The sequence below is a fragment of the Tenrec ecaudatus genome, chromosome 1, assembly GCF_050624435.1.
Source record: "Tenrec ecaudatus isolate mTenEca1 chromosome 1, mTenEca1.hap1, whole genome shotgun sequence".
In the NCBI taxonomy this organism is placed as follows: Eukaryota; Metazoa; Chordata; class Mammalia; order Afrosoricida; family Tenrecidae; genus Tenrec; species Tenrec ecaudatus.
Genome location: NC_134530.1, coordinates 23,930,106 through 23,947,310, shown reverse-complemented (window position 1 = coordinate 23,947,310; position 17,205 = coordinate 23,930,106). Strand labels below are relative to the sequence as shown.

At 60.0% G+C, this 17,205-nt stretch overlaps 1 protein-coding gene across 1 annotated transcript in view; it reads left to right on the top strand.

Moving 5' to 3' along the window:
- Positions 1 to 17,205, top strand: part of ELL (elongation factor for RNA polymerase II) — a 28,477-nt gene that overhangs the window by 9,590 nt on the left and 1,682 nt on the right. Inside the window, exons 2-11 of the mRNA XM_075549036.1 lie at positions 7,896 to 7,943; positions 10,059 to 10,180; positions 10,408 to 10,571; positions 11,153 to 11,409; positions 12,889 to 13,013; positions 14,934 to 15,027; positions 15,505 to 15,925; positions 16,567 to 16,633; positions 16,833 to 17,004; positions 17,094 to 17,138. Coding sequence (XP_075405151.1) covers positions 7,896 to 7,943; positions 10,059 to 10,180; positions 10,408 to 10,571; positions 11,153 to 11,409; positions 12,889 to 13,013; positions 14,934 to 15,027; positions 15,505 to 15,925; positions 16,567 to 16,633; positions 16,833 to 17,004; positions 17,094 to 17,138 — 1,515 coding nt within the window. The remainder of the gene's footprint in view (positions 1 to 7,895; positions 7,944 to 10,058; positions 10,181 to 10,407; positions 10,572 to 11,152; positions 11,410 to 12,888; positions 13,014 to 14,933; positions 15,028 to 15,504; positions 15,926 to 16,566; positions 16,634 to 16,832; positions 17,005 to 17,093; positions 17,139 to 17,205) is intronic.

Here is a 17,205-nt window from a genome sequence, read left to right as displayed (position 1 = left end):
ACGGCACGTTCCTGGAGTCTGGGTGTGAGGCTTTGGGACGTGCCGGGGTGGGTGTTTCTGTTGTTTAAAGTTCCTGGGGGATGACCTCGTTTTTGGAGTGTGATGTCCTTGCCCTTGTGGTATTTGAGGACATCACTGAAAGAAAATATTCGTGTGGGGGCAGGAGGGTGTCTGCTACTTTCCAGGGGCTCCTCTTTGGTAGTAAACCTGCTTAACAATGCTTGTGTGGAAGCTGCTCCGTCCCCACCACAGGCGCCCCCGCTCCCAGTTTGCCGTAGCCCCTGTAGGAACCCCACAGCCTTCACGGAAACTTGGTTCTTGATTTTGAAGGGGTTTCTGTTGGTCTCCACACATGATGGGGGAGGCTGAGCAGTGGGGTGGGGGTCCTTACTGAGGCCACCGGAGGCTTATACCTTCCTCCTTGCCTTGCTGGCTGGTCTTGGCTGTGATGTCTTGGCTCCCCTGTCTGGCCTGAGCGTGGGCGAGGCCCTTAGCCGAGGAGCCGGACTGCGGCTGGTAGGCCCTTGTTAGGTGTCGGTCGGTGACATTTGTCATCCTGTCCGGTGGAGGGCAGCTGTGCCGGTCGGGTCTGCACAGTGGCCTCAGGTGGGACCAGGAAGGGGCCAGTCTGGGAAGTGTAGAGACGTGTAGAAAAGCCAGCCGGCGGCGTCGTCGTCGTCAGTGGAGATTTGAAAGATGAGGGTGGCCTGAGGGTCGCCAGGCTGTTCACAGCAGGCTAATAGACTGTGCAGCCGTGTCCTTCCGCCCACTCAGAGGGGCTCCGGGGGCCCAGCTGTGTTTCCTCAGCATCTGACCCCCGGGGATGGGCCACTTAGCCCTCCACATCGCTGGAGCCCATCTCCGCTGACCTGGTCGGACTTGCTTCCCTGAGGCCTGTGTGCTGGAGAAGGGACTTTTGCTCGGCTCTGAAGGGTGCGTGGTAGGATTGCCGCACAGGGTGCAGGCATTGCACTGCTTCCTCATCTGGAACGGCCCCCAGCCCAGCCCTCTCTCTGGACCCTCCTCAGATGGCTCCTTCCTGTCTGCACGTAGTGTGCACGCACACGCCTGTGTTTCTAGCAGTCTTTGCAGATCTGTTTGTGCACCCAGGTGCCTTCCCCAGGTGAGCAGGAGCCAAAGACCACAGTCTGGTGTCCTCTGGGATGCTGCATCCAGAGAACGATAGTGCACCCCTCCCTTACTACGTGTGCAGAAACCCAGTCAAGACCAGTGAGAGACCCAAGTGTAAGTCCTACGGTTATAAAGATCCTCAGCCGGAAAAATGGGATGATAAAGGAGCCTGAGACGTGGCGTAACCCATAGTCACGCTCCCTCAGCAGAAGGCAGACTGCCCACAAACCACACCCTGCTGCCCGCCCATCGACAGACTTCAACGAAGGAAGAAGACGGGACCCACGGGCGGGGAAGTTTGGGCAGTGGCGGGTGCCACAGCACCCGAGCCCTCAAAGTTGTAGCAAGCACCTCCTCACCAGAAAAGGAGGGGTGATCCAGTTGCAAAACAGGCAGGGGACAGGAACAGACAGTTACCAAAGAAGACATCTGGGCGGCCAGCATAGGAAGAAAAGGCTCGCGACCACTAGCCATTGGGGAGACGCGAACCCCAATGGCATCACCTTTTACAGACTAAAGTAGATGCTGCGGAGCCTGGAGCCCTCAGCCAGGGCCAGGGGCACTGTGACACGGCACAGCCACGGGTAAAGTGGCATGGTGCGTCCTCCAACAACTGGGGGTAGAAATACCACATGTCCCAGCCCTCCCTCTCTCCGTGTACAGCCTAAAGCAGTGGTTCTCAACCTTCCTAACACCGTGGCCCTTTAATACAGTTCCTCATGTTGTCGTGACCTCCCCCCCCAACCATAACATTATTTTCGTTGCTACTTCATAACTAATTTTTCTACTGTTAGGAATCAGGTGACCCCTGTGAAAGGGGTGTTCTACCTGCAAAGTAGTCAGGACTCACACGTTGAGAACCTCTGGGCCAAAGGAGCAAAGCCTTATGAGCAGATAGAAGCTCTCTCGTGACCTCTGAGTCTCGAGAGAAGAAGATGGCAGCCCCCGTGTGCCCGGTAGTAGAAGGACAGTTACGCCTCGCTCAAGGGGCGAGATGGAACTCTGAAACCCTCCAGGACAGGCATGGGCTTGGAGGAGGGTATGGTGCTGGGTGAAGTTAGTCACTCATGAAAGTGCAAATACTGTATGCGATCCCTGTCCTGATAGAGAAGACCAAACTGAAGGATGGTATGTCAAAGGACTCGGCCCTGATGGCTACCAGGGGCTGGAAGGAGGGGAAGCAGTAGGCGAGGGTCGTCGGTGCTCCCTTGGGTGAAGGGAGGAGGAGACCATCCTCTGAGAGGGAGATGGGGAAAGGAGGAGGGGCAGGACGAGCTCATGGGAGGGCTGCTAGGTTGTGTAAGCTGTTGAGTACAGAATAGCGATCTGAAATACTCAGTGAAACCACTTGCCGCCTTTGAGTCCGGTCTGACTCATGGTGACCCTGTAAGACAGGGTAGACCTGCCCCCGTGAGTTTTCGAGAATGGGAGTAGAAAGCCTCATCTTTATCTAGAGGTATCTAGTTTTGAACTGCTGACTTTGTAGTTAGTAGCCCAAAGAATAACCACTACAACACCAGGGCTCCTCTGAAATGTAGACCTCTGCCTAATTCATAATTAAGTTTAAAAAGGTGTGTATGGGGGGAGAACACTCCCATCTACAGTGGCCCTCATGTCCCCACGTCAGCTCAGTCGCTTAGGTCAGACAGGCCTCCATCCGGCAACTTCTCTGAAGAGTGGGCCCTGGGGAGCCCCAGCTTTCCCCTTGCATTTCTCAGTACTTGCTTCTAGTCTGACTCAGGAGGGGATTTCCCATGGGGGGTGTGTTGGGGGTGGTAGATGGGGGTGGGCCTAGCCCTGGGTGCCTGATCCATGAGAGGCACAGTGGTGAGCTGTAGGTAGGTGGGGCCTGCCTGGAAGTCGCCCCTCCCCACCCCCATATGTGTCTCCGCTGCATCTCCCTCCACCCACACTGGCCTTTGGGGTCCTCCTGGTGTAATGTACCCCGGCAAAGCAGTCTTGCTGTTGGAGACTGTCTGAGATCCATGGTCTTCTCCAGGCCTCTCTGACCACTGCTGCGTTCCCACCGCGTTCCCCGAGGGCTTTGGAGCAATATCCAGTGTTGCCTGCCCTCTTCCTGGACTCAGGGTGGTGGTGGTGGTCATGGGTTGAGTGATGTAACCCATCTTTCCAATGTAAACCCCCACTCTGGTGGGCCGAGAGGGGGCTGAGCACCCACGGAGTCAGCACCAGCTGTGCTTTGCTGGTCAGACCAGTGGACCTGGCAGCCAGCGGCCGTTAGGTGCCTTTCTCAAGTGGGGTGCCCGCCTTGAGCTGTGTGGGTTTTGGAAGCACAGACAATGTGGTGGGTGCTGCTTTTGAGGATCTTGGATCCGTATCAGTCTGCCTCAGAAACCCTGTGCCCTCTGGGGAGCTGGGAACCCCTAACTTCTCCATCTGCAGGCCTGAGTCCAGCCTCAGGAGCAATAGGCAGGAGCATTTGTGGGTCAGGTTCGACCCTGCCCTTCTCTCAGGTGGGGTTTGGGCCTTGGATTGGAGGGCTCTGGTGTGTGGGATCCGGCCCCTGCTTGCCCAGCGGGCTCAGACTTCGAAACTAGCTACAGACCTGTCCCTGGCAGGAAATCTGTGGGCAAGGTGTGTCACTCATTGCAGCAGACAACTTCTGAGTGAAAGTGTGAGCTTTGGAAATCTTCCATCCGCCACTGGGGCTGGAAGGGATTGCCAGGGATACCCCTGCCCAGGTAGACCACTAAGAATGTGAGGGCCTTGTTGGGTGTGGGTGTGGCGGTGGGCCAGCGGGCCAGTTGGCTCTGCACAGCGGCATAAGGAGGAACAAGGAAGGGGCCGTGGTTGTGAGAAATATCAAAAAGCCCCAGACCCAGCTTGTATGCAGGGGAGGCGGGGAATAGGGCTTATGCTCCAGCCAGGCTGAGCCCTCTCCAGAGAGGCATTGATGGGCAGGTCCCCGTGTCCTCCTGTCACAGCCAGTGATCCTATCCGTTTGCCTCACTGCTCTCAGCTGGGGCCTGCCTCTGCTGGATGGGAAGGACTGAGAGGTGCCATCTGTGCACCCCCAGGTTGCCGCTGTTGTCCGTGTTGTGCCATGTTCCCCCACACTCAGTGTGCACCCCTGTCCCTGATTGACTTTGTGACTAGGGTTCTCCCCAGGGCATGGGAGGCAGGGGTTTGGGGGAGCTCTGTGTGTCAGGAGGCCACGTGATGTCTTGGGCACAGGCCCCAGAGCTGCCGCCAGCAAAGGGACCATGACTCTCTCCCAGCCAGCACTGAGATAGACTGTTTCTGGGGAGTCCCGCTTGAAGGTCACGGGGCTGGTGTGTCCGATTGGGCCCCCCCACCTGGCAAGGGCCAAGTCTCTCTGGCTTCGTCTACCCTTAGTGCTGATCCCTTGCCTCCCAGCCTTTCTAGTTCACCCCTCCCACCACTGGGCGCGGCCCAGACGCTTCCTCCCCACAGGTCCTTGCACGCATTCCACCTGCTAACCACCTTTCTGGCAGCCCTGCGCCTGTCTGGTCTGAGAGTTCAGTTCCTGAGGGTGGCCTTTGTGTCACAGGGGACAGGATGGTCAGCGCGGATGGAGCAGAGCCTCTGTTCCGGACCACTCGCCGTCAGGCCCAGAGGGAGCCTGCAGTTGGCGACCCAGGCGGCCACCTTGGAGCGTCGTGTGAGGGGAGGAAGTTGGTGAGGCTAGTAGTTCAGGAGACTTCCATAGAAGAGACTTAACTCTCGAAGAAGACGGCAGTGCCCTGACTCCAAAAAGAGGATCCACAGAAAAATTGAGAAACCCCACGTCATCCACATGAAGAGCTTCCGCTCTTCAGAGACGCTGTTGGGGGTGGGGTGGGGTGGGGAGACCAGTGCGTTGGCTAGATGGTGTCACCAGTCTGTACCTCCGCAACAGGAAAACAGATCATCCGTCTGTGCAAGTGAGCGTAATGTGTGAGCACAGAACCTCGCTGAGACACAACAGCAAGTTTGTGAGAAGATGTCCCCCATTCTCCGTTTCAGGGCCCTGCAGGGAGATAGATGCCCCACACTGCTTGGCAAGGCTGAGTTGGAAGAATGACAGAGCGGGTACTGGGGGCGAGAGCAGCCCCAGCCCAGCTGCAAGGCTGCTCCCCAGTGCACACTGGTAGTTTCCAGAGAAGCTGCTGCGATTTCTGCTGATGTGACTGCCACTCACGGTCCCCAGCACGCCTCAGCCCGACACCACCTTCGTCATCTTTTTGAGAAGTACATCACGACCCCACAAGCCTGCTAGTTCCCCAACAATACGCCATCGCACGTCTGACATGACAGCACCACCAAAGAGAGGCCTAGCAGTCTGCTGCCCTACAGATCACAGCTCAGAAAACCCAGGGGGTGTCTGTGCCGTGACGCAGGAGGTCACCAGGACTCGGGTTGGACTCGGTGGCCGGGGAGTTGGTTTGGTTTTTGGGGGTGCAGCTGAGCAGTGAGAGGAATGGATGCTGCTTCTCCCAGACCCACAACATGGATTTGGCTGCACCCTGGCAGATGGTGTGGGGGTCCTGGTCCCAGCAGCCTTGGAGAGGTGACTTGACTTTATAGATGGTCGCAGTGAAGGAGGTTGAGATGGGCAGAGGATCCTGGACAATCTGGGGGGCCCGGTGGCATCCCAGGGTCCTCGCAGAGGGAGAGCAGACAGGAGATGGCCACCACGTGAGGACAGAGGAGTGAGCGTCTCAGGAAGCCGGCCTGCAGACCACAGCGTGCGCCCAGCAGGGCCACCACAGGAAGTCGATGTAACATGAGCCTGTTGAGATGACTTCCTGGAAAAGGCAAACCACAGGCCCGAGGTTACCGAGGGTCAAGGGGGCATGCCAACAGGTGGGTAGAAGTGAGGGGCTCACACTGCCCAAGGGGATTCTGCCAACGAGTGGGCACACAGAGCAGGTGGGCGTTTGCCTGGCCTTTGCGCTTTCCCTCAGCCCCGGCCGCCCACCCATCCGCCTGTGATGGTGCCTCCTGCCCGTCACCGTCTGTGTGGACAGGCGTCACCCCTCTCCCAGCCGGGGCCTCAGTTTGAGGGTCTTGTCCTGCCCGGGACCTCGGGTGTATATGGCTGTCCCAGGCGGGTCTCGGGGTCTGTACGTCTGTTTCTCAGATGAGACCGTGTTCCATGTGTCCATTCCGGGCTGCCCCTCTGCTCCTCGCGGCCCATGGGCGGCTGGTGTGAACTCTGCGTGGCCTCCTGTTCTGCGGGAAGCATGCCAGGGAGCCCCGGGGAGGGTTCCAGCAAGGCGTTTCTCAATTGTGCGGGCTTTCCTGGAAAGGGTGGGAGAGCGGCCAGGCGGCTGGCGGACAGGGCTCCCCAGTGGGGCGTGCGACTTTGTGCCACTGGCCCCCACCCTGGGTAAGGTGAGTCCCCAGTCCCCCGTCGATGACTAGTCAGCAACACCCAGCCGTCTGTCTGGTGCCTTCTGAGGAGCCAGGGTCAAGAGCTGTTCTGGGGGAATGTGAAGGTGTGTGTGGCCATCAGTCTGGTGGCGTTTGTGGCTGAGCCCACTGGGAGAGACAAGATCCCTGGATGTCGACCTTGTCCCATCATCATGGCCTCCCTCTTCATTCCCCGCGCCCCCCACCCACACCCATTCTTTGCCATGTGTGGATGACACTTGAGGAGCTGGAGCAGGCCGAAGAACACCCCCACCTGCTCCCCTCTGCTAGGGACATTGCCCTCCCTGGTCCCCCGTCTGGAGAAAGACCAGGCTTTCTTCTCCCGTGAAGAGTTACAGTGTCAGAAACCCACAGGGACAGTTCTCCCTTTGCTTGTAGGGTCGCTGTTAGAAGCAGCTCAAGGACAGTAAGTTTGGTTTCTGGATTTGGTCTCTATGTCATCCCCACACCTTCGAGAATGAGCCTCTCCTGCCATCCCTCTGCTGTCGGTGTGTCTCACTGTCCTCTCGCCCCCACCCCCCACCCCCCGGATGCTCTGCTGAACACTGGTGAGTGGTGGCCCTAAGCAGGCACACATGGCCGTGGAGGAACGGGCCTCATGTCCCCGACAGATGACAGAGACAGTGTGGCCCCTCTGGCCCTGGAGTACTGCAGAGCCGTAAGAGCCGGGCCGTCTGGCACCTTACCAATTTGACACTGCGCAAGATGCCAGGCTCAAAAAGTGAGCTGGTTACAGAGCAGCCGCCACCTGGGCTTAGGCCTGTGGTGTCATCTAAGCCCGTGGCCTCAGATGTGTGCTTTGGACAGTGTCTGAAGACCCTGTTCTGATAAACCCCATCGAGTCGAGTCTGACTCTTAGACCCTGGGTAGGGTTTCTGAGCCTGTCAGGAGGAGATAGCCCTGTCTCTCCCTGCGAGCAGTGGGGGGCTGTGAACTGCTGACCCTGCGGGTTGCAGCCGGACCCAGGTCCACAGCGCCACCAGGATTCCTTGTGTCTTATTGCAGCTCTCACATGCAGGTGTGGGATGCAGTGCTGGGGCCCAGGGGTGTGGCTTCTGCCTGAAGGGCTGACGCCATAAGCATCTGGCTATATATACCCTGGCTGGCCAGCCGGCCGACACCTCCTTTTTGACATCGGTCTTCTTGCCATGTGGGGCCAGGGCTGCCTGGCTGGGCCTCCCCAGCTTGGCTCTGGGGCCTCCGGTGGGGGCATGTGTGGTCTCAGTAGCTCTCGGTGTGTCATTCCAGCCCCACCCCCATGGGAGCTGTAGGGCCCCAGGGCCCCAGCTGCATGTGCTGGAGGCACGCTGAGGTTCTGAACTGCTGTCCCCACGTCATGCTGACAACGTCCTTGTGTTCTCTCCTAGGACTCCGTCACATTGAGACCATCGATCCGCTTTCAGGGCAGCCAAGGGGTGAGTCCCACACACATGGGCCAGAGGCTGGGGTCACACGCTCCATCCGGGCCACTGCAGGGGTGACATTCCAGTGTGGCCACTCTCCCAGGGGCTGAACCCAGAGAGCCAAGAGGCTGCCTGTTGATCTTGGGGAATCCCAGAGAGCCAAGAGGCTGCCTGTTGATCTGGGGTGGTCCAGGTTCCCCACAGAGGCAGGGGGTCAGGGTTGCGGGGGGGGGGGGGTTCTCAGAGCAGGCCATAGACCCTGAGAGCACAGAGATGAATTTCTGCTGTGCTGGAAGGTGGGGTCTGGGCACAGAAACTAGGATGGGGAGGTGGGGTACTCTTGTTCAGAAGCACCTCTGGGCTGTGGAGGGAACCGCCACTATTTCAAGCACTGCTTGGCCTGCATCAGTCACTGGTTGTGCCTCGGGGCCCCAGAGTCAGGCTGGAGACTGGTGGGCAGCAGTCATGGGGTGGAGAACCCCCTCCCCAGCTGGCACATGTGGTGAAGTCGGCCTTGATCACCACCTTCAGCTACAAATGCCCCTAGGGCAGGGTTTAAGGCATCTGGGCTAATGGGAAGTTGGGACTGAGCCTCATTCAGTGCCAGACAAGTCCAACCCAGGCTGGGACATGGCAGGAACTAACCTTTGTGGCCCACAACTGGAATGCAGCCTGCAGACAGAACAGAGGGCACTGGACACAGGCAGGGCATGGACTGGAGTGGCCAGATGGGAGGACTGAGCCGGCGGTCACCAGGCAGGGTCCTTCCCAGAGGATGTGGGTCACCGTGTGCCCCTCCGCCAGTGAGGTGCTCCTGGTTAGTGTTCCTCGGTCCGTGGGCGGTGGCTCCTTGCTCTTGTGCTGTTTGTAGTACGGACATGGATGATACTACACAGACTGCATAAGGGGTCTCCTGGGGTGGTGGGAGGGAGGGTGCTGGGCTGGGTCCACCCTATACTGGGACTGGGGGCCTGGCTCGGTCCACTTTGGGCACTGGGGGCAGCAGGAGAGCAATGCTTTGCTTCTAGAAATCACCTTGCCTGTCCTAACAGTGCTTCTTAGTAAGGGGTTGTTGTTTTCTGGGGAATAACTTTGGGGGATGATATTATGAAGAAAGCAAGCACAAACAGAAACCGCCTGAGCCTGAGCATGCCGATGCCGTGTCAGGGCTTACTGCCCCCCACTCCCCAGCACAGACTTCCTTTGACTATCCCTGGAGCCCCAGGGAGGGTGGACTTGGAGGGCTACTCACTGTAGACATTGCCATTCACCAGCGTTCCAGCCATGCTCAGCTTGTGTGGGCCCTGCCAGGCAGCCGTAAAACAAGCAGCAACTCCAGTTTAGAGTGCCCTCCCACCGCCCCGTAGCCTAGCGAGGGGCTGGCATCAGATGCCCACATACCTGCCACCACCATAGGCCGAGGGAAGAGATGCCCATCTCTCCTCCTCCCCCACTTTCCTCTCCTCTCCCGCCATCTGCTTTCCCCCTCACCACCCCGCCCTTCTGCACAGGCCAGGCCCAGAGGGAAGACCCGGAGGAGCCACTCTGGGGCCTGGGCTCAGGCTCTGCCTCCCAACCCTGTCCCTGCTCTCCCTCAAAGGGTTGGAAATGTGAGCATCCCTGGAGAGCCGTCACCCCAGGGCGAGTGTGCTCGGAGGGCGGGCGGGGGTGGGGTGAGGCTGTGTGGTTTTGATGTGTGTCCTCTTCAGTTCTTGAAGGGGACAGGTCACTTGGGATCCCTGTTGCTGAGTGAGCAGACCGTCCCCCGCCTTACAGAGGGAGGCATGTTTGGGTCAGACCGAGCTGGCCAGAGGGGTGGCTGCTAGGGCCGTGTGTGTGAGAGTAGCATGGACAAGGACGCCTGCCCAGTGGAGAGGACCCCCGTGAGCAGGGCTTGTTGAGAGCTGAGGTACTGGTACCGGGATGAGTGCCCCCCCCCCCCCCCCCCCGGAGCCCTGGCTGTGCTCAGGAGAAAGTGGCAGGCCAGCGGGCGGCAGGGGCTGTTCTGCCCTAGTGCAAGCTGGTGAAATAATGGGAAACAGCCCCCTGCTCCCCATGAAGTGTGGGTTGGGACAAGCAGTGGCAAGCATTCCCAGGTGACAACCCTCTCCCCCATTCTGCCTGCAGCATATCTTCGTCCCTCAGCCTGACTGCCCCTCCGAGGCCCGGACCTTTTCCTTTTACCTCTCCAATATCGGCCGTGACAACCCGCAGGGCAGCTTCGACTGCGTGCAGCAGTACCAGTCCGGGTGAGCTGGCCTGCCCTGCCCACACCCACTACCACCATGCACGCCTTGTGGTCAGCTAGTCTGCCTTCCTCAGCCCTTCTGGGCTGGAGCTTCCCCAGGTCTTCTTAGAACTTGTCCAGGGGCGGCACTGAGCCCTGGCTGGGACCCTGGGGTTTCCTGCTTCTGGGTGGCTGCCCTGCTGGGCCTCTGCTGGGGCAGCTCATAACCAACCCCTGCTGATCTGGCAGCCGCGGGGATGTCCACCTGGATTGCCTGGGCAGCATCCAGGACAAGATCACCGTGTGTGCCACCGATGACTCCTACCAGAAGGCGCGGCAGAGCCTGGCCCAGGCTGAGGAGGAGACTCGGAGCCGCAGCGCCATTGTCATCAAGCCGGGTGGCCGATACCTGGGTGAGGAGGGCCGGGCAGGGTGAGGTGGGCACCAGAGTGTTGGCCTGGAAAATTGACCCTAGACATGGCCCTGGAGCCCTTCCCCTGAGCCCTGGGGGCCGTCCCTTCGGACCTGTCTAACCCTTGCCCCCCTAAAGTGCAGACTGTGGCACCTAGGCTGGGCAGTTACACAGCAGTCATCTGACCCTGTGGCACTCTGGGACTCAGCTGTTGGGAAGTGGTTCTGTGAACTGAGAAACAGACATCGTGCACTCGGGTGGAGTGTGCCTGTGTGTGTGCGGGGCCCACAGGCAGGGCCAGGGCCTCCTTTACCATCCTTGCAGGGCTGGGCACTTGAAGGCTGGGACGTAGGCTACCATGCAAAGCCGCCTGGGCCCTAAGCCCTGTCAGGTCCTGTACATATCAGGAACACAGCACGCACATGGCACGTGTTAGGTGTACAGCTCACGTCACATGCAGTATTCTCTTCCTTGCATCTCCACTGGACCCTCCCAGTACGACGAGCCTCGGGGGCCATCCAGCTCCAGGTCTGGGTTCTGCCGTGCACCCCTTTCTTGACCCAGCTCTGCCTTTCCTTTCAGGCAAAAGGGTTCACTTTCGGAAGCCAGCCCCAGGGCCAACAGATTCCGTGCCCTCCCGGAAGCGGGCCACCCCGATCAACCCAGCCAGCACGCTCAAGAAGTGCAGTGGTGGGGGTGTCTCCCAGCGGCCGTTTCGTGACCGGGTGCTGCACCTCCTGGCGCTGAGGCCCTACAGAAAGGCCGAGCTGCTGCTGCGTCTGCAGAGGGATGGGCTGGCGCAGCCGGACAAGGACTCGCTAGACAGCCTCCTCCAGCAGGTGCAGGGACACACAGGGGCAGCAGGTGGAGGACATGGGAGCTCACCTCCTATGGGACTGACTGCTGGGGTGGGGGCGGGGGGCAAAGACGGGAGCCTCTCCAAAGCCGTTGCATCCCAGCTGTACCCGCTGCAGCCACCCAGCAGGAGGGACTCTCTGGAGCCATGCCCAGGGCTCCCTGTGGGGCCTGCGGAGGCGAGGGCTATGCGTCTTGCCACCTTGGACGGAACAGGCATTGACATTGTGGCTACAAAGAATGATGGTGTTGTCAGGGCTAGCGGAGAGGCCGGAGTGGGGCCCTGCTGCTTCCCACCTCACTCATGCCTGGTCCCAGGTGACACCCCTTGTAGCAGGAAGCCAGGCAGGTACAGCCTCTCATGTGGTTGTGCGCCCATGACAAGGGCTCAGGTCCCCAGGAGGCAGGCAGCTCAGAATGACACCCACCCCTCCGTCGGGGTCGGGTGTGGGAGACGTCAAGAAGCCTTGTGGCTCCATAGCTCACAGGGTCTGCCAGAGAGTGTCGGGAGCTTCTAGCTGCCCCGCCCCCCGAGTCTGGGGACTCCTAGAGTGGCTGGGGTGGTAGGGCTTCTGAAGATAGACGATGGCCTCCCACTGGCCTCCAGGGGCCTGTTGAGTTTGTGCCCCGAGCAGAGGAGACTCACACACACCAGGCATCAGCCGCCACAGCATCCTCTCCCCCACCACCCTAGGTGTGTGTCCCTGGCAGCCTGGTATGCTAGATACCAGCTTCTGGACAGCCTGGAAAGCTGGCACTTATACTGGCTGGATGGGAAAACCGCTGGGGCTGTGCTGTTCCCTGCGTGCCCGTCTGGGAAGTGGTGGGGTGTGGGAGCCCACCCCATGAGGACTGCCCAGGTCGCTCAGCTTGCATGGTCCAGGCTCTCGCTGAGCACACCAGGCTGAGCGTGGCGTGTACATTGGACAGCAGGACAGCGGGAGGGTGCTGGCTGGCCCAAAGCACCTTCTCAGTGTAGGAAGGTTGGTCTTGTTTCCTGACCCTGGAGGTGCCTCCTGAAGGACAATGGCCAAGCACATAGGCCTGTCTCGTTCCAGAATGCTACCCAGCCGGCCCTGCAAGCATGCCTGGCGAGGGCAGCAACTCCTTCAAGAGGCAGCATCTGGGGCAGGCTGCTATGGGTGCACAGTGGGTGTGTGGGGCCTCAGCTAACAACAGGCCCCTCTGGACGACTCAGCCTTCAGCATGTGGCCCTGGTGCCTGGGCTGAGTTACTGAGGCGATGTGGACTCCCCCGGTCTTGAACAGCAGATGACTGCCTCAGACAGAGACACCACTCCCCTCCCCCTCCGGCAGCTGGTTGAAGGTGGGGAGTGGGGGTGGTGGTGTACACGCACTCGGGACCAGCTGAGAATTGTGCATCAGTGCATCCTCTCCATATCTGTCGAGGTTCCTGACCCTGGGCTCATGGGTCATGCAGGTGACATCCCATCCTGTCCGCAGGTGGCCAACGTGAATGCCAAGGATGGCACGTGCACACTCAAGGACAGCATGTACAAGGACGTGCAGCGGGATTGGCCTGGCTACTCAGAGGGTGACCGGCAACTGCTCCAGCGCATGCTCGTCAGGTACTGCCCCCAAGACCCCTGACCCCAGTCTTGGGAATCCTCCTACTGCCAACCCTGAGGATCCTCCCCTAAGCTGAGAGCACCCCAGTTGACCTTGGGTGATACCCTGATGCTGGGGCACTAGGAGATCACTTCTAGCATATCAGGGTGACCTTATAGGGCTCCCCTCATCTCTACCTGGAGTTGGGTCTGAGGTCAGCAGATATCATGAGGTGGGAGGTTTCCACAGGCCTGTTCGGGGTCTAGCCTTTCTTCCACCTAGTCACCGTCATGCTAAGCCCTGTGTGTTCCAGGGCCGGGCTCCGAGCCTCCTCCCTCTCTCACAGGAGCACAAGAACATGAGGCCGAACCACTCTCCTCGGGCAGGACTGCGCCTCGCTAATTAAATGTGTCCCATGGGGTCCCCAGGACCTGAGGTGGGGGTGCCCATGGCTCTGGGGAGATGTAGGGAGCAGGCTCAGGCAATTAGCTACTTCCTCCCGATGCAGCCCGAGGGAAGGAAGGAACTGCTGCGCCAGGTGGACGCACTCATTAGACTTGAAGTGACTAAGTGACTACTGGGGCGGGGGTATGGGGAGGAGCTGTTTTCAGGCCCTCTAGGTCAGCTGTTGACAGAACCTGCATCTAGAGCACAGTGAGTGGGGACCTCCCCACCACACCCAAGCCTGGGCCATTGTGTTAAGGCACCTAGATTTCTCCATGTGAGTTGGCTTACCCTCTCTCCTGATGCACAGCTGAGGTTGGACACCAGCCCCAGACCTGCGTGCGCAGAGGCTGGGCACTGCCCCGGGGGACCCCGCGCCTGAGAGGTTGTCATCTTGCTTGAGATTTCCTTCTAGCCCACCTCTTGCTGTCTCTTCTCAGGAGCTCTCCTGCCAGGGCCTTGTCTTGTGCAGGGATGTCACTTTTAACTTGCCCTTCTATTGTTGAGAGTTGATAGCAGATGCATCCAGGGGTCTCTTTCTGGGGACACTGGGAAATGTGCACATCCTGCCACTCATCTGAGCACTGCTGAGTACCTTCCCGAGGTTGTGCCGCCGCTGCCTGTCTCATTCCAGAGCGGTCTCATCATCCCCAGGAGACTCATGTTCCCATTAGCCAGCTCTCCCAGCCCCTCTCCAGCTCCTGGCAACCAGGCATCTGCTCACTGTCTCTAGTTTTTCTGTCCTGCACATTCCCGATCAGTGGGTCATTTCTGTGTCTGCCTTTGCTCAGCTCAGCAGGGTGCTCTCACGGTCCCTCCATGTCCGAGTGGGAATCAGCGCCTCCCTCCTGGTGCGTGTGAGTTATCCATCTCTCGTTGGCGTGTGTCCACCTGCTGGCTCTGTGAACTGTGCTGCAGTGGCATTCCTGGACAGGCGCCATGGTGGACATGTGTTTTTGTGACCCTACACTAAATGCCTCAGAAGGACCGATCTGGGTCACATGGTAACTGTTTCTGTGGGGCAAGGAGCCGCCAGGCTGTTTTCTACACCATGTGACAGTCTTACCAGCAATAATCAAGGGTTCTGGTCTCCCCAGATCCCTGGCTGAGCTCTTGCACCCATCCATGCTGCCCCGGTGTTCCCCTTGGGTCTTCTATGGCAGATGTCTGTGCTCAGGCTCTCTGAGGGCACCCCTTCTTCCCCATCCAGAGTAGAGGTGCTGGACCCAGAGCTCCAGCAGGCAGCGGGGATGGGCCCGAGCTCCCAGTAGTGTTTCCTGGAGCTGCTTCCACAAGCATTCATGTTCACAGAGGGGACTCTTGGGACTCTTTTGTGGAGCTGGAGGCCAGCAACGCCGGGGCCCGTCTAGCCCGCCCCCCCCCCCACCAGCCAGCCAGGACAAAATCCCTACCCCTTCATTCTGCTTCTGACTCTGGAACCTTGAAGGTGTCCCCTGCACTGCTGCTCACCCTCCAACCGTCTCCATCCCCCTCAGGAAGCTGTACCAGCCACAGGGTGCCGGCCCCATCCCTGGGGACCCTGCTGCCAGCCCTCCGAGGGAGCACGGGAATACCTCCTCCCTGCCACAGGTAGGGCCGAGCCAGGTGCATCATGGAGTGGGGCTTGTGGCCCCTCCTGGGGGGTTTTCCCATGGGTGGGGGGGACAGGAGAGGGCTGGCTGAGAGCTTCCCGGACTTCAGCCTCCTGTTTCTATGCCCCTGCATGAGGACTCACCACCCAGCGCATCAGAACAGGAGACTAGGGAAGGGTGTCAGCCCTGCCCCGTAGACTCAGTGGCCTACTTTGGCACCGCCCACACAGCTTGCCCAAGGTGGCCCTGGTCCTGGAGTGTGCCACTAGGACAGGTGCCAAGCTGGCAATTCAGGCCCCCAGGGGGCGCCAGTGGGCAGGAGCTGGGCACTAGGGTGTCCGGCTACAAGTGTGTGGGTGCCACCGTGTGGCCAGAGTGAGCCCTGCAGCCTGTGCTGGCTTCCACTGGACCTGGGCAGCTGGGCTTGCTCCCACATGGACTGCCCCAGTAATCCAGTCACCTCCTTCCTCCACAGAAGCGGCCACAGCCCCCTGACTTCATCGATCCCCTCTCCAGCAAGAAGCCTCGGATCTCACACTTTACCCAGCGTACCCAGACCGCCATCAACGGGAAATTGAATCCACCCCTTAACCGTGCTACCCCCAATCCCCCAATGCCTGAGCCCCTGAGGCCCCACGACCCCCTGGCTGACGTTAGCAATGACCTAAGCCACAGTGGTCGGGACACAGAACCTCCCGAGGCAGGAGGCCCAGGCCCTACTGAGCGCCTGCACCTACCCCCATCTCCAGACTGCACCCGGCCCAGCCGGCCCCATGGCAAGGCCAAGAAGAAGTCCAAGAAGCACCGGGACAAGGACCGGCCCCGGGACTCGAAACCCAACCTAGAGCCCGTGGAGAGTTCAGGCAGCACCGTCGGAACCCCGCCAGATGCCCCAGGTAGGTGGGGGGTGGAGGGGGTGCCACAGGGAGCTTGCCACATTCTGTACCCCATGAGCGAGCGCCACAATCCCTTGGGCCTTACATTGAGCCTGGGGTCAGCCATGGGTGCCTCCTATCCTGCTGGGGCACCCGGGTGTGCAGGGTGCTCATGGGAAGAGGACAAATATTAGGGGTGCAGGTGGGACATTCTCTCCAGAGAAATGGCTGTGGGGCTTAGAGGCTGCTGGTGGCCCTGGTGGGCAGGCCCCATCCTGGTGGTCCCTAGAGCTTGGAGAGGAGGCTGGGCCTGGCCTCTGGGGCCTGTGAGCTGTCGAGCAGTGACCACACCACCTGGGCAGAGGGCTTGGGAAGCTCGCCCAGAGGAGGCGTTGGGAAACAGCAGGGCATTAGGAGTGCGAGTTAGGAACCACTCGGTGTGTTTGGCAACCTAGACCCTCCGCCGTGGGCATGACTACATGCCCGGCAGTGGTGACGCTGCTGGCCAGTGTCTGCTTGGATGCCTCTTCAGGTCTGGCTCTGGTCTGCTTTGCCTGTGGGCCCACCACCCTGCAGCGTGCCAATACCTGCTTGCCATGGGTGGGTGGGTGGGTGGGGTCTGGGCATTATGGGCCTTGTGACAGCGCATCTGTTCTCCACAGGGTTGAATGGTGCCTGCCATAGCGCCAGCGTCCCCACCTCCACCTCAGACACACCTGATTACTTACTGTGAGTACCCAGCGGTCTCCCCATCCCACGCCACTGCTCAGCAGCCAGCCTGTCCTGTGACCCGCTGGTGGCAGGGACTGGCGGCCAGTAAGAGCGTGTTGATGTGCTCCTGGCCAGGCCTCTGAGCCACCCAAGCTCCCCTGGGTGAGGTACCCCGGGGGGAGGCCTGGCCCTGGACCCGGCTCTCTTCCCCTGCCAGGAAGTACGCGGCCATCTCCTCCTCGGAGCAGCGGCAGAGCTACAAGAATGACTTCAACTCAGAGTACAGCGAGTACCGCGACCTGCACGCCCGCATCGAGCGCATCACGCGGCGCTTCACGCAACTCGACGCCCAGCTCCGGCAGCTCTCCCAGGGGTCCCCAGAGTATGAGGTGGGCCCCACCACCCTCTCTGGACACCGGGGGGTGGGGCTGGCAGAGTCCTGCAGGCGGGTGATGCCATCTCTCCTCCCTCCCCCCAGACCACTAGAGGGCAGATCTTACAGGAGTATCGGAAAATAAAAAAGGTGGGTCTGTTTGGGATGAGACTGGTGGGGGAGAGCTGGATGGGTCCCTAGGTGCCCCCATTGTTCC